Below are 20,445 nucleotides of genomic sequence, written 5' to 3'. Positions count from 1 at the left end.
GTCGAGATGGATCGAGTTGTCGACGTCTGACTTTTGACGAGGAGGTGCGCGACTGCAACTCTTTCTGTGTCAGAGGATTGGGGTCGCCAAGGCCGAAGCGAGAGGACTCGACTTTAAGTCGGTTTTTTTGGTTTGTCGGCTAAGGTAGACTTGGTGGCAGTGACTTTGGTGAGTAGTCAGTGGACGACTCTTTGTCCTTGTTTTTCTTGCCCTTTCTTGCGAAGCGCGGAGTCGCAGCAATTGACGCTTCGAGCTTGCGCTTTGAGCTTTACGAGAATGGCCGAGAGCGGGCTGGGGGAGGAATTAGCCTGGCGGGTTGTGGGTGCACTGGGCGGTGGTGGAGGTGATGGTGTGGTGCCTCTAAAGGTAAGGCCTCTAAAGGTCAAGGTACCGTAGCTGATTGCTGCTGGGCCGTGAAAAGTCGGAGCGTGGGTAGACGGAAAGCGGCTTGGTCTGGCTGACTAGGTGGGAGATGGCGGCGGGACGGAACAATCCGAAATGTTGTAGGAATAAGAAAAGAGACAGAGATGCTCGCTGCTGCTTTTGCTGCTTTTTTGCTGGCTGGCCGCTCTTTGATTTGAGACGGACTGCGACGGGGAGGAGCTGGAGCTGTGGAATGCGCAGCGGCCGATTGTGTGCCCAAAATTAGTGGTGCCTAGGAAAGGTTGTCGGCACGGATTGACTGATTGACAAAAGACAATGGGGTCGACCAGGTCGGCTCGTGTGTCAGGTGGTGTCCAGAAAAGTGAGCAGATCAGTCTCAGATCGAATCAGGGCCCGCGGGGGGTTTAGTTGGCGGAAAAGTATTTTCTGTCTCTCTCTTTTCTCGAGTCAACCGAATGGGTAGGTAGATAGATGCCCAATGTTGAGTTTTGGTTTGCGGAAGAGGGTATATGGTCGTATTAATTAGTTGGCGCGAGACGGAGTAGACTACGGGGTGGAAGCTGGTAGTAAAAGTAGTAGCGTAAGGTCCGTCGGGTCGTCAGGTCAAATCAACGAAAGAAGAAGGTTGTGGTTTGTTTTGTTTGAGAAAAAAGCGAGAGACTTGGTCTGCGACGTCGGGAGGAGAAAAGGCCAGGCGCGGGGGGGTTTTGAGAAACCGGTAAAAGGAGGAGAGGGGGGTATCGGGGAAGGAGAAATAGAAGAAGAAGAATGGACGGGGTGAAGAAGGTTGGGAAGAGAAGCGAGCGCTGGACGAGACGAGGGTTACAAAACAGAAGTTGAAAAGGATGGAGGGGAGGGGGTGGTGTTTAAAGCAAGCGTCGAGACACCTCCAGGCTCAGGCTCAGACTCTCAATACTCAAGACTCGGACGAGGATGAGACGGGGATTGGGATTGGAACAGGCACGGGGACGGGGACCCCAAGTTGACAAGTCGAGGACAGGTCAAGAAAACAGGGACCAAGGGGGTAAAAGGCCATACACAGAGTGCAACGACGGGGGTGTGGTGACAATCCAGTGACAAGTTTGTCGAGAAATAAAAGTGCTGGCCACCTTAGTTTACCTCACTTTTGCACAGGTATCCGTACGTGGTAAGGTCTGTAAGGTATCCTTACGGAGAGCGGATACGCAGTAAGGCACGGGATAGAGTGGTATAAAGTGAGACTGGATGGAGCAAGACGATCAAGAACTGACCAGGGCCCTTGGACAAGCAGCTGGAAGGATGGATCATGGAGACTTGGAGGAAAGCGACACACCAGGAGGTAAGAGGGGTGGAAGGGGGGAAGGGGGGTCACGGAGTAGAGGGGCAGCTGTGGTTGTTTTATTTTCTTATGAAAGGGGAACACGGGAGTGACACAATTATGGCCCAGCCGGCACACCAGGCCCATCTCTGTTACCTGCTCTGTTGCTCTTTTCTCTCCTTTCCTTCTGCTTTACTCTTCTCATTCCCGCATACAGTTTACCTGACACTACTCCCTACAGAGTACCGCTGAGTTCACCTCAGTAATCCATCGATACTACAACAAATGTCGGATGTGCTGAGGGTTTCCGGGATCTATGCTGCAAGAGATGCGATTGACTGGCTGATATATACGTACTTCCGTACACAATATTCCAGGGCAGGAAGGGGGAGGGGTGGCTCCTCTCATCGGAAAGGGGTGTGTGCATAACGCCCATGTGCTTGCTGTACGTAGTATACATGCTCAGGATTATGGATGCACCTGCCAGCAGTTCCAGCTTGACTTGCCCCCTCTCTCAGTACGGATTACCTTACGAAGTATCCTGATCATGGCACTCATGCCACAAATGCGATTCCACTGTGGTATTCTCCCACTATCCAGCACATACACACACACACACGACAGAGAGTGGTGGTGACATTGGCTGGTGGTGCGGCGGAAGCAGTCTAGACTTCCAGGCCACCTCAGAACCCAGGCCCTCGGTCTTTCAACACTTCATTAACACGGAATTGATTGGACAGCAACATCTGACGGTTGCGGCCGTTCTTCTGTTGTTCTCCTCTTGCTTCTACGCTTCTACGTTTCTCCCCTCGCCTCCGCCTGGTGAAGCACCACTCAGTGTCAGGAGCGACGACAAGATGCAGAGTGGCATCCGTCGGCTCGGGTGCGCTGGGCCTTCTCCAGCTGTTGGTTGGTTCGCAGGCGTGTAGCAATGGTGGAGGTGCTACTGGGCTACCTGGTACTTTTCGCAGAGTGGCAATGTGGTTTGCCTCAAACAACTCGACCACCTTACGCAGAGACACTAAACCTAGCATAGGCGAGGACAGGACGGGACGGGACAGGGCTGGGGCTGTCATCCACGCTGCTGGAAAGACTCCAATTCAAGGACAGAGAGAGAGAGAGAAAGAGCGGAGGAAGACGGTGGGAATCCTGATCGTGTTCAATCTCAAAAGGGGCGTGGGATATGGTGAGCGGGGGCGCCGCTTGACCTCCGTACACAGTAGGCTGTTTGACATTGAAGGTCAAGTTTCCCCCGAGTGGGTTCCTGCTCTTTTCCTCCTTGCCTGTTCACATCCTCCCACTTCCTTGTCTAAATCCTCACTGAGCTCTTTCGGAACCCCTAGTCCACAACTCCCACACAGTCTACACTTCCTATTCGGGCTCACATACAAACTGACGGTGAAGGGATGACAGGACTGACTGGAGCTCTCTGGCCGATGATGCTGATCAATCATCCAACCCACCACGCGATGGATACTCTCAACGACCTCCTAATAGCAGAATCCGAGAGAAACAACTATCGCGGGCCCATGGCATGATGAACAACAATGGCAATGCTCCCCTCTTGTTCTCTATCCCAATCTCGATATCCATGCACAGACGAGAACTGGCTGCAATGCAAGCCCAGCAACTAGAATGATGAGGGGGAAGCTACCACAGCACCTCGGGGAAGCTAAGGCAAGGCACCTTTGCTCATGTGCCTGAGGTGCCTGGCATGGCATACCTGCCTACCTACTTGGGTGCGGATACTTCTTGCAAGTCACTCCATACCTACCACAGCATGGTAGTTACCTATTACCACATCTCAAGTACGGGAAGCCATCTCAGCAACGCTACCACGGTACGATGCCTGGTGGCCAAAGGACGGGTACCTAGCGCGTGGTAGTGTCTTCCACCATGGAACTCTTCTACCGTCACAACCTATCGAAAGGTACGCTGTGTCGTGCCTCACCACCAATCGACGGCTACCACAGGCGAAGCTCACAAGGCCGCGACGGTTGGCCCACGCTGCGGCAGGAATAGCAGACTATTGTTTCTGATTGGGTTCGATGCCAACCATCCTGCACCACACGAGCCACCGCTCACCCACTCGCCCGTGCCCCTCACCCTCCTCAACTACACTACTGCGTACCCTTCCCCAAGGATACACAACTTCTCCCACCAGATTGTCAGGATTGGCACAGACTGCACTTCATCAATCAAGCACCGTGGGCCATGGGTTGGCCTTTGACGACACCGGATGACAATTCTCCTCGTGCGAGACGAGACATCCCCGACCTGCCAGGGTGACCTGTAACCCTGCCGAGTATGAGGAATACCTGCTCAGCCTGCTCCCAACACGCCCTTACCTATGTCATCCATGTATCTACCGTGATTACCGCACTCTATCAAAGACGGGGAAACTCAACAGACAAGCAATCGGAACCATCCTCCTTTGCACTTAGATACCGATGTCAAGATCGAGCCAAGGAAGGTCCGAGGCGCAACAATAAGGTGACGGATATGCTATCCAAAAGACCAGACGGAAACACCCCTGGCGGGGCTTCAATACACTTAACTCTGTCCCTAGACAACACAATCCCTCACTCATTTTCGCCCTCTTTTCGATGTCGAAGCTCGGTTCGGTAGGCTTGCCGTGCCGTAGACTACAGCAGCACAGAATCATGGCGGCCTCATCCGACGAGAATCACCGCGGCTCAAAGTAGAGGACACTGAGTTCTCGTTGCATCGCGATAAGTGGCTTGGCACCTGTTTCGTCATCCGCTTCCGAAGCAGAGGCAATTCAGAACCGCTAGTCAGCTCAGCTACGCCGCTACCACGCAACACTATCTGTATCGTATAAACCAAAGACGACCCAAGCTATCACGACTCCATTTCTGAGACCCTCGTTGACGTACGTACCACCAGTGCGTACGCAGTGCAGTTCAGGTCTCCGCCTTCAGCTCAACTACCTACGTGCAACACGACTGTGGTGCCCAAACAGCCCTGGCAACACCCAGAATTCAGCCCGCGCTCTCTCACAACTTTTGACTTTCGCTCACCTTGCGAGATCAAGCCCCTGGCACTAACCACTTCCGCACCTGCCATGACGGGGCCTGCCCTGCCAGTGGATCATCCAAAGCCGGGACTCGGTTGTTTCAACCGCAGCATCACAGCGATATATGGAAACGTCCATTGCTTGCACTGCCGTGGAGCACCACGCAGTATTAGATGGCATACTTTCGACCAAGTCTACCTCCTACGTGCTAAGTCTGTCGTGGGGCGCAAAAGGACGGAGGTGCTCCATGGGTTGCCCATCAGTCGCGATATTGGTACCAACCCGCTGTCGCCGAGGCGTCAACCGCGCCTTGGGCAAGCCGATGATCTCGAGACGGCAGCTTTCAACCTGTCACCGGACCCTGAAAGACACTGCCAGACGGCCAGCCCGGGTGGCCTGTGCCTACGCCATCGCGTCTAGATATCCTGGTACCGCCTGCGCCTGCGCTTGGTGCCTGTGCCTGTGCTTTCCCGCACACATTGCCGGCCATCTCCAAACTCCTAATGGCCCTTGTGGTATTATTAAATGCTCATTCTTCGTCACTGCCGCACGCCAGCGCTGCAGCCCCCTTGCGGGCCACATCAGACGGAGCGATCACTAGGCAGCTCTGGCCCGTCCGGGCGTCGGCCCTTCACGATTCTCTCCTATCCGGCAGATGTTCAAGCCACTTGCGGCCCCCAAGTGAGAAAACCCGAACACTGGGGGCGACGACGGCAATTGGAAGGTGAGAACAATTTCTCAGCTACCTGCGATCCCTTGGTGGGGCTTCCGAGAAAGAGGCTAACCTGCACATAGCATCTGCGTCGCGACAAGCACATTTTCCAACCGAAGCCTGTGCGAATGTCTATCGCCCGCTATCTTGGCTCACCGTGGAAAACTGGACCGAAAAACTTCATAGAGGCATCCATGAATGGAGGGGCATCCGATACTCGACAACCGAAAAGACCTTGTCGTGTGTTTCTCGAATTACTTTTTTCTCTTTCGGCCCCATAGTGCCACTGACCAGACTGCAAACGATCAAACCGATTCATTGCCAACCCAACTATAGAGCCTGAAATTTCCGTCGATAGGTTCGGAATATTTCAACCAAACTTCAAACGAGACTCTCACCGGTGAAATATAGTACCTCTCCACCTTTTCCTCCTCCAGTATCACCCCTCCACGTCCGCCACCCCTGATCACACCTGACGGACCCAGAGACTCCACATGGATGAATCTGCACATGATAGATTGCCCAATCGGCCGTCCGAGTCTCAAGTCTGGTCAGCCAACAGAATGGGTCGTCTCTCGCTCCTGTGTCGCGCGCGGCGGCTCACGACCAAGCAAGCTCTGGACTAGAGACGGCGTTTCCGCTAGCCAGAAAGTTATTTCCTCGACTCTGAATGCTCCTCGCTGCCGCGTAGAAAGCACCATATGCAGTCGCTCGGGTTGACGTTGACAACAGCTGGCTTTCGTATTGACCTGGGCAGCGTTGTTGTGCTCAATCTTGTCTTGAGTCTCCGCTCGCTGGATTTCCGGCCTTGACAACCACCACTGGCGATCGGTAGCCACTCGTAGGGCGGCAGGCCTTTGCTGAAACCCGCCCCTCGTTCTATTGACCTGACCTGAGCCTCCTGAAGGCTGAGTTTGGCGAGATTAGCTGGTGCCGGTTCACTCTGTCTCTTGCCTTCTCCGCACGGCAATGTCATGGCCAGGCAAGGCCAGGAAGAGCGGGGGGGGGGGGGGGGTTGGGGGGGGAAGATCCATGTGAAAACGTCCCTGAAGATCCTGGCCATATCCCACGACCGTTAAGCCGCAACCCCATGTGTCAATGTGTCACCAGCCTCTTTCTCTTTGTATCACAGTTGGCAGAGAAGAGGCTGAGTTGAGTTGTGGCACAAGACGCACGTACCATTGGCATGAAGTTGATGAGTGAAATGCAGAAGAATACGAGTCGGAGAGTTACAGTATTCTACATGCCGTCGTCGTCACCGACGCCAGAGCCACCTCCTGCGCACGTCGCCAACTGTCAAATTTCCCGTTTCTTAATGCGTCCATGCCGATTCACAACGTCTAGATGGGATTGATATGATTATCATAGATGAAGGTAGTATAACCACGACGTCGACGGATACTCTGCTAATACCTCTTTGGGTTTATCAGTCTTCAGTACGGATAGATACGAATGGCCGTTTCTCATCCAGTATGTCAGCACCGATCTCCATTCGCATTCGCACCCCTCACCGAACGACATGTTCACGCCCCCCATGTAACCCCCAAACCCCACCACAGTTCCAGGTTCGTCGTCGACGTTACATCCCCTAAAAATTTCTCTTCATCCTTTTCGGGACGACAACCTTTTTTTCTTTCCACTTGCAGGCAGGTTTCCTTGGTACTGTGAACGGTGGTACAGACATCTTCATCCTGGAATTCCTCAGCGGCATCAAGCAGAAAGAAAAAACGCGGCTGTTCTTTTTTGGCTTGTGAGTAGCATTCGCTTTGCCTGCACAGACGATTCGCCGAGTTAAGACGTCTCTTCCCTCGGCCTGCACATACATTTTCCACATATACGCCGAACACGCCTCCTCCACCTTGAACGTCTCCGTCCCATCTCTGGGTAGGACTCACAGACGACGGCCGTTGTTCACCTTCGTCATCTGCAAACCATCCGTCAATCCATGCAGCTGGTTAGCGAGGACTGAATGCTGCTTACATAGCATACCTTCACAGTTACAAGTGACTTCCCAGACCTAGCGCGAGATGTACCTGACCAACCCCGGTTCAACGACGCACCAAGCTAAACTCACCAACTGGGTGTCGGTTTGAGAATGGAGGAAACGAGCCAATCATGTGGCTTACACCGACCCTGTCTTGAAACAATAAAGTGCGGTTGGCGGCCAATCAAACCTCGTTTCCGATGTGACAGCGCCGGACGATCACGAATTGGTCGAGTGTGGTTTGGCAGCCAACGAACAGAATCCGAACGCAGGCCGTCTGACCGGGAGGGGAATGCGAGGAGTGAAAGGGTGGGAAACCGGAACGGCCTTGTCGGCTTTGCATCGTAACGCTTTGGCTCTCTGGGATCGCGATCAGGTTTTGATTTCCTTGCCCCGGTTATTTTGTTTTGTTCCATTGATAGGGAATTGTTTTTTTACGGAAGTGGGCACGGAAGGCGGAAGGGGGGAAAGGGGAGGACGAAGAGCAAGGCTCTCGCGATGCCGTATGATGTCCATGCATGCCATGTATGATGTCTTATCCGAACTCTCTCCCAGCCTCTCCTATCGCCTCCGCGCGCTTACGCCGCCGCCCCCGGGGACGTCAACCACGCGGGAGTTGGATGGTCCGTGGACACGATGCGGTGAAGAGGGCCCTTGTTCCACGGGGGAAAGAAGGGGTGGGTTTTCTCTTTCTTTCTTGTCTCACCGAGAAGGAAAGACTTCAACCCGGAACTTGGGCTGTCGGGTTCGGGGAGGCGCCGCCGGGGCCCCTTGAGGCTCGAGCATCTTTGAATTTGGTATTCGGACCGAGACATTTTTGCTTTTGGAGGTCCATAGTGTTCTACGAATACGGGGTGCGAATCGATGGGACTTTATTGCGAGATTTGGACCCGAGTACGCAGTATTCTTTCAACTACTTGCTTATACTGAGGATACTGAAGCATTCGCTTATTACGGTGACGTTCTTGATTGCTTTCATTCACCATCGAGATGAGTCAAAGTGTCGGTACACGAGTTTAAGCTTACCCTGGTTTTGAGGTGCCCAACAACCCAGGATTGGTTACCAAGAAATGCAGGGTGATGGAATCCTCTCCTCCGGAAAAGAACAAACTGGGGAACGAGAGAAAGAAATAAAGAAGCGCGCTATTGATCTTTGGATCATTCTTCTGCGGAACCAGTCAGAGCATTCGACGTGAACTAGCAAGCTGCAAGTTGCAGGGTGGTGTAGGTGGTTTGCTCGTGCGTCCAACAACCGGAACTACGTGCGTGACTGCATCTTGCCGCGCGCCTGTAAGTAGGTGGTGGTGGTGGTGATGGTTGCGCTCTCTTTACTCCGTACTGCTCTCGATTTTTCCCCATGCGGAAACATGAGGTCAATCACAGCTGGGTTTTTATTGGTTTGCGGGCTGCAAACAACCAGGTAAGCAGGTAATGCCTTGCATACTATGACGATGTTGTCAAAACTCATGTATGGTAGATGCAGGACCGTAGCAATATTGGTCTCTTTTTAAACAACTGAACATGAATATGATAGGGAGGAGAACGGGCGTCTCGTCGAATCTCACCCCCCCTTTTCAGGTATCTGCCGAGCGATAAACTTTTCTGCCCTCTTCCCCTATAGTCTATAGATGGCCCTTGTGCAGAGGAGGTAAACCTGGGGATCTTGGAGAGGGCGCGAGGCGCGAGGCGAGGTGGTATTCCCATCGAAATTTCTTTGTTCGTTGTGACGCCTCTTGACCGTGGCATTTTGCGATGTGATGCGATGCGATGTAAGCTTGCATGTGGCAGGGACGCCGGATTGATGAGTCCATCGCTTACAGCTGGTGCCAGAGATATGTGGTGGTCGCCAGCTGCCAGCTTATCAAATTGATCCGCGGGTCCGTTATCAAAAAATTTCGAGAGACCGACCTGCAGGCGCGCAGTGCAAGTCCGAATCTGTTGAAAGTTGAATTACACCCCCGCGACGAAAAGAACCAACCAGCCAATTTTCACTTTGAGTGTCACTGATTCTCTAACTCTCATAATACTTCTCAGAGTCGGCCTCATTGAAGAGTAACCAAAAAGAGCGCAAAAATGCCCGGCAGAACCGACTCGGAAGACGTCCCCATGGACGAGGCGCCCGCCTCTCACCAGCCCGAGGAGGAAGAGGAGGAGGAGGGGCAGGAGTCGACTGAGCAGGAGGAGGAAGAGGAGGAGGAGCCCCAGCGCGTCAAGATTGTGAGTCTGTCTGCTTCGGTGATTTGCGAGCGAGAGGCTGACTGTGAGATTGTCCGTAGCTGCCCGGCTCAACAGACACAGCCGCCTCATTCGAGTTTATCGATGAGGGGCACACGCTCGGCAATGCGCTGAGATATGTCATTATGAAGAAGTAAGTTTTTTTCTTTCTTTCTCTCAAACAGCGTCAATTTCCTGTCATGAGAGACCTCCCTGGTTTGACTGCGTTATACTAAAACCCACCCCTCCTTCACTACAGTCCCGACGTTGAGTTCTGTGCCTACGCCATCCCTCACCCTTCGGAACCCAAGATGAACATTAGGATCCAGACCTATGGTGAGCCTATTTTTTTCTTCGATCCCTTCTTCACTCCTAATTTACTGACTGTGTAACTCAGACGGCACCGCCGTCGCGGCTCTGCAAAAGGGTCTCAAGGACCTTCAGGCCCTTAGCGACACCGTCGCCGAGGAGTTTATCCGCGCCAAGGAGGAGTTTGGTCGTTCATAGCGAACGCATCTTGTAGAAAAGATGGAAAATGGCGTTATTTTTTTTTATTTTTTTTTTTTTTACATGGGAATGGAGACACCAAAAATAGAACCAGTGGCGTAGACAAAACAAATGAAATAGGTCCAACTCAGTTGGTTGGGTTCTTGTGACTTTTGCGGAAATGTTTTTTGAAATTGTATATTTATGTACACGAGCTCTAATACTTCCAGCGCTCTTAGTTGCGGCCCTGTGTAAAGTACGGTTAGCGATCCATCTCGAAACAGCATCAAGTGTCTGCGGATGCCCTTCACCCCCTTGTTTCGCCTCCTGGTGTTTTCTCCTCGCTCTAGCTTGCTCGCAACCCTGTGTAAAACTCACCTCCAAGAATCCAGTCATGAAGCTGTTGGGCAACCGCTTGTCTCCTCTAAAGTTCTCCTCCTTGAAGTAGGACATGATGTGCGTCGTCTGCTTCCAGAAGTTCATCGTCTCCTGCGTGATTAGAACCACATGTCAGCTCTCAGCCTTATATCTTCCCAATCGTAACGGTCATGGGTCCAATTGGTCTCCCGTATGACACCAAAATCCTCCTCTCTCCATCCCTCTCTCCTTCGGTGTGCTTCGATGCGCGCGTGCGTCGGGGGAACGTCGCTCGGGATGGCATACCTGGTATTCGGCGTGACTCTTGAACAGGAGAACATCCACCACGGGGAGCTTGCTGGCGAACCTGTGGCGCTCAAACTCCTCACGTATCCGGGTACGGAGGACGGACACGGGCAGGGGGACGTTGTACATCGTCTGAATCTCAGGCGCCTGTTTCCCAATGGTTCCTCAATTAGCATTGATTCATGCCCCCAGCTTCCCTTCAAGTCGGCCTTCTCGCTCGAATCATCTTCGCATCGTTGCGCGCCTTTCTCGAATCGACCGCCTACGCCGAAGCTTTCATAACAGGGACGCATGGGGGTCAACATACAGCTCGGATCCATTCTCTGTAGGAAGCGAGAACCCGTCTCTTTGCGTCGTTCCAGTTGGCCGCTGCTCGACGGATCAGTGGGATTTTCGGGGTCAATTGGTCTCTATAACTCACACTGCCGGGTCGTCTTTGCGAATTGGGTCGGTGTGATGGCCATAGTGGGCGCGTGGGGATGCTGGTGAAGAGGGCGGTTTTGCTTGCTGCGCTACGTGATTCCCGAACGGCCTGGTCGTCGACGCTGTCTGGCTGGGTGGAACGGGAATCTTGGGAAGCTCCAAAGTTCCGGACGGCCCAATCACGTGTGGCTCCTTAGTCAGCTCGGATCCATCGCTCTGCGCGCAGGTACGAAGGCGTTAGTGGCATGCCTGATAAGATATCGGAGCTTTTTGCCCCACTACCTAAGGTATTATCCTGGGCTTTTGAACTTCAACTCCTTCGTCATCTACCTAGAACCGCGACGCGAAGCCAAGTGAGCCTTGACGAGACTGCGAGAGCCCTTCGGATCCCAACTCAAGTTGACATTTTAAACACCCACAATATACTCACGCAAATCAAGAGCCCAACATGCCGCCCATGCGATCTTCGAAGCGCAAGCCGCCTCCAGAAGGCTTCAACGACATCGAGGATCAGCTCCTCATCTTCCAAAACAAGATGAAGGACGCGCAGAACAAGCCGCCGCCGACGGGACCGAAGCACCAAGCGCAGTGGGAGATTTTTCAGATCGCGCACGCGAGGAGCCGCTACATTTACGACCTGTACTACGAAAAGGAGGCCATCAGCAAGCAGCTGTACGAGTGGCTGCTCAAGAACGGCTACGCGGACGCAATGCTGATTGCCAAGTGGAAGAAGCAGGGCTACGAAAAGGTGAGTTGGCGTGCTCATCAAGAACGACGAGTCAACTCGCTGACATGTGTCTATAGCTTTGCTGCTTGCGCTGTGTCCAAACCAAGGAGACGAACTTCAACTCGACCTGCATATGTAGAGTTCCGAAGGCCCAGCTCAAAGGGGACCAAGAGGTCCAGTGCGTCGCTTGCGGATGCCATGGCTGCGCATCCAGTGACTAGAAGAGCAGAATCTCTAGTCGTGTACGTGTTTTCCAGGAAGATTACCTTCACGAGCCCGTCTGTCAGCGCGGCTTCCGATCGACAATGGGCACCCCGTGGAGGGCAGGCGTTTGGCGCTTTACATGGCAGGACTGGTTCCGGCCCTGGTTACGATCACTCGGGTCGTTGTTTACGGGAAAGAGGTAGTGATCCTTTCAATTGACCGTTTTGGTATCATCATGGCCTGAACGCTAATCGAAGTAGTGGTATCATTCGTGACGTCTCTCATCGTTTTGCAAAGCCTGCTCGTCCTCCGCCCCTGCCAAATCGCACGCTGTTGGGCACAAACTTCAGCGCCGACATTGCGCCAGCGAGATCCTCCATTTCCGTGTCTGGACGTTCCGTTATCGCTGGCTGCGCAGGCACCGAACTGGCCTCTGGTTTGGTTGCAGCATCTCCTGTCTTTTGTGACTCTTCTCCGCCTTGTGAAGTGGTCGTGTCCAGTATACTTGATCTGCGCTTCGACTCCTTGGTCGTACTGAAAGCATTTGATGATTTCCGCCGGTGATGACCTGCTTCTACGAGCAGTGTCCGTCGCCCGTCGACACCCTCCCTAGTCACGGCAAAAAAGTAGTTCTTGGGAAACCCGTGTTTGTCGATGAGGTGCATCCGGCGTTTCTGCGGCGTCAAGCATTTTCTCTCACAACCCTCTACGAAGCAGGAATACTGTAGCCGATGTTAGCAAGAGAGGGGCCGATGATGAGAGGAAGTGGGAAATCATATTACGGTGTGCTCTCCTCTTTCCCGCTTCACAGCGGCGAAGGAATCATGGCATTCCTCATGGTGCACGTTAAGCAGATGGCTTGACGGTAGGTTCCTCCCGCATTCCAGACACCTATTGGTGTGCGTCGTTATGTAGTGCGCCTCATAGTCGTCGTATGTCTTGAACGTCAGGGCCTCCTTGTGAGGCGGAAGGGAGCATTTCATGGCAAAATCCTCAGATGCTCCCTCGACGGAAGGCTCTAGTCCAGTGATCTTGGTAGCACGGTCATCTGGAGTTGACGTCTCCGGGCGGCTACGCTCGTCTGCGGAAATGCCAGAGGACGGGTCTTCCTCTTCGGCCTCTCGTGAGCGTTTCATCTTGAGTGAAGGCCAAGTGACGGGGAGGGATGATTACTTGCAGATCAGGCACCCGAATTTCCCCCGCGTCGCACTGCTCTGCTGAGTTATGTCCTGAAATTAATTTTTGGTAGGATCCGTGGAGGGGCTCGGACGACTGAGCCAGCCTGCAGTGTATGGTATCCGCAGGATGTACTCCGTAAGGATAGCAAGAATACAAATATGTTGCGCCGAGGCTTGAGCCAGTCAGGTCTGCAATGTCGGCGACAATACGTCCGACAGTGGTGAATGGAATCGAATGTTTTGGGCGGAAAGCAGATCAAAGGCCGGAGCCGTGGTGGGGCACTGACTGTCAAAGACCACTACAAGGCTCAATGCTCAAGGCTCATTTCGCAGGTTCAGGGACGGATGGACAAGTCATCATTGAAATCATTGTAGATGGGGAGGACCTGACTGCAAACAAGGGCCTAGGCTGCTAACAAAGCAACAACATGGCAAGGCTCATGAATGATGTACCTAGCATGGGTCATGCTGCAGCTGCAAGTATCCCCCGTTAAGGGAGAGAGTGTGTCAATGAGGGACTCAGTGAGGGACTGCGGAACCGAACAGGGACCAATCTCAAAAAGTGCAGTGCACGGTCCATATGTGCCCGCCTGTTGAGGGGCTCCATCTAAAATATTAACTGATTCCCCAAGGCTCAGTCATGGAAGGTGGATGGATGGATGGATGATGTGGATAGATGGTAAAGACTGAGAGGTGCACACTTTATTGTCCCATGAGCTAAGTTCTGCTCGCGTCCCTCATGGAGACCCGACATCACCATCCTCTTCCTCCTTCTTCTCTGTCTGCCTCTGTCTGCCACCCTCGTCCTTCCACACCGTCTGAGTGTTGCCTTTCTTGAATGTCTGCTTTGGGTGGCGCATCGCTCGTCGCTCTTTCCCTCCGACCCTCTGCCCAATGTTGTTCTTCCCGACTCTCTCATCACCCCGATTACGTGCCACCACAAGCCTTGGGCCCGACGACGCCGCTGCCGCTGTCCCGATCCCACCACCATTGTCGCCCTCACCCTTTGGATTCCGACGACCTCACCTCCCAAGTTATGGATCGCGCGCACCTTCAGGGACTGGTCTTGAGAGCGTGTGAGCACAGCACGTAGCTTGGGCTCTTTTTTTTGTCCCATTCCTGAGTTTTTGGAGTCCCGCACCTTCCACAACAACAAAACACCCCATCGCGAAAATAATCGCAACACCACCAACACCAAATTCCTCCAATCGCCAACGTTAGGGCCCAGCTCCGCCATTCTCCAAAATGGCGGAACATGTTGAGGCTGCAAAGCAGGCATGGCAGTAAGTTACCATTTCCCCCTCATGCCCATCTCGAAATTTGGATTGCGCCAAGCATTGCCTGTGGCATATCTTATCCAGTTGGGTGGGCATTTCGGGGTCCATGCGACTCCGGGCACCTACCTTCCGATGCTGACTTTTTGACCACAGCCAAGCCCAGAAGCTTCGGAAGCACCTCCAGAGGGAGGTAGACAAGCTCAAAAGCGACACCGACGGCAACGAGCTGAAGCATTTCGAGGTTCTGGAAAGCGTCATTTCCTCGTACGTAGCGAATCCAGCCCAATGTACTGGGTCGCAATATCCTTGCTGACTGTCATCAGCCTCCGATTAGCCTGCCTCCACGTCATATTCCATGACTTCGAATATTCCTCGACCGAGAAGGTTGAAGCCAACCTCTGGCAGGCCCACAGCCTTGTCAATGCCGAATATCGAAAGGTTTTGGGCAAGCTGAGATCGTCGCAGCTCGCCGTCCAGAAGCGCAAGTTGGATAGGTTGTACAGCAGCTTTCTTAAGACGGCGCAAAAGTTCTACGTCGCGTTTGTCCAGCGCATGTCAGCCGTCTACCCGATTCCCGAGCTTCAGCGCATTGCCGAGGGCATCAAAGCCGAAAAGCTGGCAGAGGCGAACCCCATGGCCAACACCACACCTGCCGTTCGCCAGATCATCCTCAAATACGTGCATCTGGTGCTCATTCACCTCGGCGACCTTTCTCGATACCGGATGCAGGCGCGACACAAGGTCCCGAGCTACGAAGCTGCCTTGACGTACTATTCTCTCGCCCACGACATCCTTCCCAATTCTGGCTTCGCCCACCACCAGATGGGTATCATCTACTTGGATGAGAGAAAGCACCTTGATATCATATATCACTTCTACCGCGCCATGGCAATTCAAGACCCTCATCCAATGGCGGCACAGAACCTTGAATCGGAACTGAAGAGTCTTTCAGCGCCAACTACGCCGGCTCGTCGCACAGGTCCTCCTGATCCTCAAGAGGCCTTTGTCACCTGGTTCGTAAAGTTGCATTCTCATTTCAGCAAAGGAGAGCCGTTCCCTCAGCACGAGGGGCTTGAGAAGGAAGTCATCAACCATCTTGAGATGGCCATCAAGGCCCCAAACACCCAGGCAATCCTTTTAAAGATGGTTTTGCTCAACATGTCTGCATTCTTCGTCTACAACAATAAGGCCAAAGGTATGTGATCATCATGATGAACATTAAACTCATTTTCTAATTCACAGCAGGTGACTGGGCCACTGCCGCGTTCCGAACCTCTCAGTTCCTTCTCCGCTTGAACGCTCGTTTCTTCATGACGTTTTGCAAGTTCCTTAAGAGGGAAATGGAAAGACTCATTGAGCAACAAGCAAACGGCGAACCAGAGAGCACTGAAGACCAGGCGTCTACAATGACCGAGAACACTCTCCCGTTCGTGCGCCTGTATGCAGCTTGGCTCGTGGCGTGCCGTGTTGAGATTGTGAACGCTCAAGAGGCCCCTGAGCTGTCCATCAAGGACATGTACAGAGGATTCGCCAAGGCACTCACCTCTCTGTGCGAGATGTATGGCAACGAAGATCTCAAACTCACTCCGTACCTGCTTCCTGAGGACCAGGAAGCTATAGGAATGCTTCCTCTCTGCGACACGAAGTTGCCGGACAGTTGCCGTCTCAACTACGATGAGGATACTGGAAATCTGAAGCCTCAAATCCAGCACTATGGTGGGCAGCGTTTCGGCCCTCTCAAAGAGATCTTCTCCAGGGTCCTGCAAACGATCAAGTGTGGTTTCTTCCTCGCCAACGACGACACCAACTTTCCTTTCTCCTACACTTCGTCGCCAAGGGGGCTTACTTTCAAGTACGAGGACGGCTATACGCCAAAGTCTTCAGCTGTCGCGACAACCTCCTCCCAGCCTCCAGTTGAGCAAAGCTCTGCTGCAGACTTTCCTCCGGCGCAACGAAAGGATTCACGACAGCCGGCTCCTGTCAGAAACGCGACCCCGACTGCTGCATTGCCCGTACAGCCCCAAGTGGCTGCTTCGCCGCAGGTGCGGTCGCACCCCACTCCCAGCCGCAGCAAAGCGCAGGGCCAGTCAGACTACGACTTCAGTTCTGACGCTGATATGCTTCACATGGTTAATGACTTCCTGATGCCTCCTCAGGCCCACGTCTCTCCTGCAGAGAGCCACGAGGACACCTCGTACGGAATGAACTCAGCCATGGCCAACGAGGTATTTGGTGTGCCCCCGACCAACAGCCCGCCCGCCCTCGGATCCGCAACAGCAAAGACATTCCCAAGCCTTCCCTGGAACATGATTTACACCCCGACACCACAGGGTAAGAAGCAAGAGCTGACGCCACCAGACCGTGCCATCAGGGATGCTGCTAGAAGATCATTCGATGGCAGTGCTGGCTTCCAAAGGACTGCTCAACCCTCGGGTACCCCACGGCTGGACGATCCATTCGGAGAAGCACGAGAGAACCCGTACATGGCTCGGCAGCAACAGCGTCCGTATGCCAGTACACCCGACATAAGTGCTCACCAGGACCGCCTTCTGCAGGCCTTTGGCAGACAACCTACAGACTCGAGACCCTTGAGTCGCGACTTGTCAGGTTCGGCAGCATATAACTTGTGGTCCAGTCCGTATGCGGAAGCCAACAACCCCCATACTTTGCAGCCCAGGGCGGCCGCCCACGCCCGTTCGTTCAGCGGATCTCGTCCTCAGTTTCCTCAGAGTCCCAACATGCCTATGAGCGGAGAGAACTTCTCGCCGGCTTCGGGTACTCAGTTCTCCAACGTCAGCAGTATCTACCAGAGCACGCCGTGCAACGGTATCGCGTACACCGCGACCACCGCTTTTGGACGAGGTCCCATTGCCGATATGCATGATGACCCTACGCACTACAAGAACATGGTCAGACAGAACGGAGGTGCCGCTACTGACGGATACACGGCTGGATACAACGACATGATTCTTCAGTCGGCCATGGCTGATGAAGTGAAGCGTGCCCCGGGCCAGAACATGCGTCGTTAAGTTTTGGGGACCGCATATCCAGGACTCGTTTTCGGATCAGACATTATAATCCCAATGCCTGCCCGGCCCACCCGGCGGCTTGATTGGAAGTTGAACACATCTTTATTTGCTACTGCGATGTAAGTCCATCAGCACCTTCCATGATCTTACACCGCTGACACAAAGTTTCAGCGACATGAATCGATCGCACGATTGAATTATACTGGCTCATACTACTGTTTTGGACGGATTTTACTGGACACGATACGACGGATACGACGGGGAAGTGGACTCTGGTCTAGGATTTGTCATCTGGGCTGGTCTTTTTTTGTCCAGCCGAAATCGTCTCCTCGCATTGTTTTCTACCAAATATCTCATGACCCATGGGCTCAAGGTCGTAAAAGGTGTCGAGCCCAGATTGCAAGTTGATGCAAAGTGCGATTGCCACTCATTTGAAAGCTCTCTCAGGAGCCAACGCCGTTGTTGAAACCGTTTTCCCTTTGACCCCCTCAACGCCAGACTATTCTGAACAAAAAGAAACTGAAATGCTTAATGCATTAGGTTGGGAAGGCCAAATGCCTTACGCGGAATAAGCCTGCTTGGGGAAGGGGTAGCTAGTTCACAGTTAGCGAATGAAGCAAGAAAATTTGACAAGTTTGCCATGAGGTGTCATATGTGACATAATGGGGGGATCAACTTACGAAGGTCCAAGCTCCTGGATGCTGAGCTTAGCCAGCCACTGGCCCATGTCGATGGACTGGTCGAGAGACTTGCCATCGACAATGCCGGCCATCAGACCGCCAGCAAAGGCATCACCAGCTCCGTTGGTGTCGTTGATCTGCTCCTTGGAGATGGGCTTGACGGGGTACTCCTTGACGCTGTCCTCACCCTGAACGGCAACGAGAGTGGGCTCGGTGCCCTGGGTGATGATGGCGACACGCTTGCGCTGCTTGTTCTCCTTGGGGAGGTTGGCGAGGGCCTTGGCGATCTCCTTGAGGTCGGTGGTGCCGAGGCTGTGGGCTTCGGCGTAGGCGGCTGCCTCGGTCTCGTTGCCGATAACGTAGTCCCAGTACGGGGCGCTGGCATCGAGGGGGTCCTTGAAGAACTGGCAGATGAAGGGGGCGGACAAGCTGACGGCGAAGACCTTGTTGTTCTTGGCGGCCTCCTCGGCAAGCTTCTGGATGGCGGCGGGGCAGACGGTGAAGTGGTAGCCTCCAATGTAGTAGGCCTGGGCGTTCTCGACGAGCTTCCAGACGTCGGGACGGGTCAAGTGCTCAAGGTCGTAGTGGTTGGCGGCGCCGAGCTCGGTGCACATGGAGCGGTTGTGGCCGGTGATGACAACACCGCAGCGACCGGTGGCAATCTTGGGGTCGACACGGTACTCAACGCGGAGACCGGCGGTCTTGACGGCATCCTGGAGGATGGAGGCGTACTTGTCGTCACCGACACCACCGAGGTAGACGACGGAGTTGGGGGGGAGGATGTACTGGGCACCGCGAGCGGTGTTCTGGGCGGCGCCGCCGGCAATCAGCTTGGCGTCGTAGTTGTTGAGTAGGTCCTCGTAGATGCCGAGGTGCTTCTCCTCAGCAAGGATGGCATCGTTCTCCTTGAGGCCGTACTTTTCGAGGAGAGCCTTATCACCAACTGCTTGGATGTCTGGGTTGCGGTGTTAGTTGTCAATATTTTTGTCCCAGCTCGGTGTTAAGGGAGGGGTTAAAGCGAAGATGGCGGGGTTGCGCAACATGTGTTCCCCTGTGCTCTAAGCTGTTTAAATGATGAGAAAAAAACACATACCAAGCAGAGGGTTCTCAAGGCAGAGAAGACGGAAATCCTGGGATGCCATTTTGTTCAATTGAGGTGTTCTGGGATGTATGGATGAGGTGTGGAAGTGATGGAGGTTGTGGGAGCTTTCAAAGATTTTGATTTTGGTGTTCCGTCGGCCAGTTTTGGATGAGGGGATGCCGATGGTGGGGTTGCTGGACCTGTCGGAGGAGGTGGGGTGGTCAGAGAAGAAACGTGCTTGCACAGCAGGGCGAGAACTCTGACCGGGAGCCTGTCGACTTGGAGGGGTGTGGGCAGGAGCTCGGGCTGAGGGTGCTGTCGCTGCGGATGGTGATGAGAGGACAGGGGCAGCAGGGATGGTGGGGCGAGGGCGAGTAGCAAAGGTTCTCTTTACTGTTGCATTGAGAGAATTGGTGGACGTGCAGCGTTGGGTGAGACACCTCGAGGCGGTGACTCTCTGGCAAGCGAACATTATTGCGCGTGAGTGACTGATGTGGAGTACACTTATAAGAAGCGTGAAGCAAGGGGAATCGGGGATCGATATCAAATCACCGAGTGTAGGTTTCCCGTGATTTTGGCGGTTCTGTCGAGGAATTATGAAGAGTCAGGTTTCGTAGAACCGAGTCAGAGCGGGAAAGCGCCGTTTTTGTTTTTGGGGCCATCATATCATCAGGCCACTCGCCGAATGAAGAAATGTCACGAGACAGGAGCAGCTCCTCAATATAAATTCCGAATCGATCAATTGAAAGAGGAAACCGCAACTACATATGGTAGCTGGGCTTAGGAGGAAAGATCCAAAGGCCACTTTCCTCCTCACTCCATTTGCTGTCCCAAACCCCGTTTTTTGTTCGTCATCCACACAAACTCCCGGCGTCTCACTCATCACAGTTGGGTTTGGCGTTCTCCTCTCCCTCTTGTAGCGGGGGGAATCATGGCGTGATCATTCAATGCGCAAAATGCCTTTTAGTACTTGCCGAAGAGCTACCAGATGAACTGCCCTTGCGAGTACCCTCAAAAGATGCCAGCCGCGTAACACCATCCCAATGGAACCCTGAAATCCAGCCAAACT

General features: G+C 53.6%; 8 protein-coding genes across 8 annotated transcripts; 5 read left to right on the top strand and 3 right to left on the bottom strand.

The window, feature by feature from the left end:
* Positions 1–1,608: 1,608 nt before the first annotated feature.
* CPAR01_08977 (uncharacterized protein) lies at positions 1,609–2,610 on the top strand (the record flags this gene model as incomplete). Its single annotated transcript, XM_060493244.1, has 4 exons — positions 1,609–1,702; positions 2,059–2,126; positions 2,178–2,262; positions 2,306–2,610. The coding sequence occupies 4 exons, from the start codon at positions 1,609–1,611 to the stop codon at positions 2,608–2,610; spliced, it is 552 nt and encodes a 183-aa protein (XP_060347374.1).
* A 1,988-nt stretch (positions 2,611–4,598) lies between these two features.
* Positions 4,599–5,138, top strand: CPAR01_08976 (uncharacterized protein; the record flags this gene model as incomplete). Its single annotated transcript, XM_060493243.1, has 1 exon — positions 4,599–5,138. A coding segment is annotated over one exon (540 nt), but the record flags the coding sequence as incomplete, so codon positions are not given.
* Positions 5,139–9,487: 4,349 nt separating this feature from the next.
* On the top strand, positions 9,488–10,135 carry CPAR01_08975 (uncharacterized protein; the record flags this gene model as incomplete). Its single annotated transcript, XM_060493242.1, has 4 exons — positions 9,488–9,631; positions 9,691–9,782; positions 9,888–9,964; positions 10,026–10,135. 4 exons carry the CDS (start codon positions 9,488–9,490, stop codon positions 10,133–10,135), a joined length of 423 nt encoding a protein of 140 aa, XP_060347372.1.
* A 214-nt stretch (positions 10,136–10,349) lies between these two features.
* On the bottom strand, positions 10,350–11,241 carry CPAR01_08974 (complex 1 protein; the record flags this gene model as incomplete). The annotated part of the gene is made up of 5 exons (XM_060493241.1): positions 10,350–10,361; positions 10,493–10,603; positions 10,778–10,924; positions 11,085–11,146; positions 11,199–11,241. The coding sequence occupies 5 exons, from the start codon at positions 11,239–11,241 to the stop codon at positions 10,350–10,352; spliced, it is 375 nt and encodes a 124-aa protein (XP_060347371.1).
* A 407-nt stretch (positions 11,242–11,648) lies between these two features.
* Positions 11,649–12,148, top strand: CPAR01_08973 (uncharacterized protein; the record flags this gene model as incomplete). Its single annotated transcript, XM_060493240.1, has 2 exons — positions 11,649–11,948; positions 12,005–12,148. 2 exons carry the CDS (start codon positions 11,649–11,651, stop codon positions 12,146–12,148), a joined length of 444 nt encoding a protein of 147 aa, XP_060347370.1.
* A 264-nt stretch (positions 12,149–12,412) lies between these two features.
* On the bottom strand, positions 12,413–13,267 carry CPAR01_08972 (zinc finger protein; the record flags this gene model as incomplete). Its single annotated transcript, XM_060493239.1, has 2 exons — positions 12,413–12,853; positions 12,914–13,267. 2 exons carry the CDS (start codon positions 13,265–13,267, stop codon positions 12,413–12,415), a joined length of 795 nt encoding a protein of 264 aa, XP_060347369.1.
* A 936-nt stretch (positions 13,268–14,203) lies between these two features.
* Positions 14,204–17,615, top strand: CPAR01_08971 (telomerase activating protein Est1; the record flags this gene model as incomplete). Its single annotated transcript, XM_060493238.1, has 5 exons — positions 14,204–14,383; positions 14,531–14,592; positions 14,740–14,850; positions 14,910–15,781; positions 15,832–17,615. 5 exons carry the CDS (start codon positions 14,204–14,206, stop codon positions 17,613–17,615), a joined length of 3,009 nt encoding a protein of 1,002 aa, XP_060347368.1.
* A 559-nt stretch (positions 17,616–18,174) lies between these two features.
* On the bottom strand, positions 18,175–19,848 carry CPAR01_08970 (pfkB family carbohydrate kinase; the record flags this gene model as incomplete). Its single annotated transcript, XM_060493237.1, has 3 exons — positions 18,175–18,208; positions 18,296–19,250; positions 19,389–19,848. 3 exons carry the CDS (start codon positions 19,846–19,848, stop codon positions 18,175–18,177), a joined length of 1,449 nt encoding a protein of 482 aa, XP_060347367.1.
* Positions 19,849–20,445: the final 597 nt, after the last annotated feature.

Source organism: Colletotrichum paranaense (assembly GCF_030867605.1).
Source record: "Colletotrichum paranaense strain IMI 384185 chromosome Unknown Scaffold_7.1, whole genome shotgun sequence".
Lineage (NCBI taxonomy): Eukaryota > Fungi > Ascomycota > Sordariomycetes > Glomerellales > Glomerellaceae > Colletotrichum > Colletotrichum paranaense.
The sequence above is the reverse complement of the archived record's forward strand: the minus strand, read 5'-3'. Positions and strand labels throughout refer to the sequence as shown.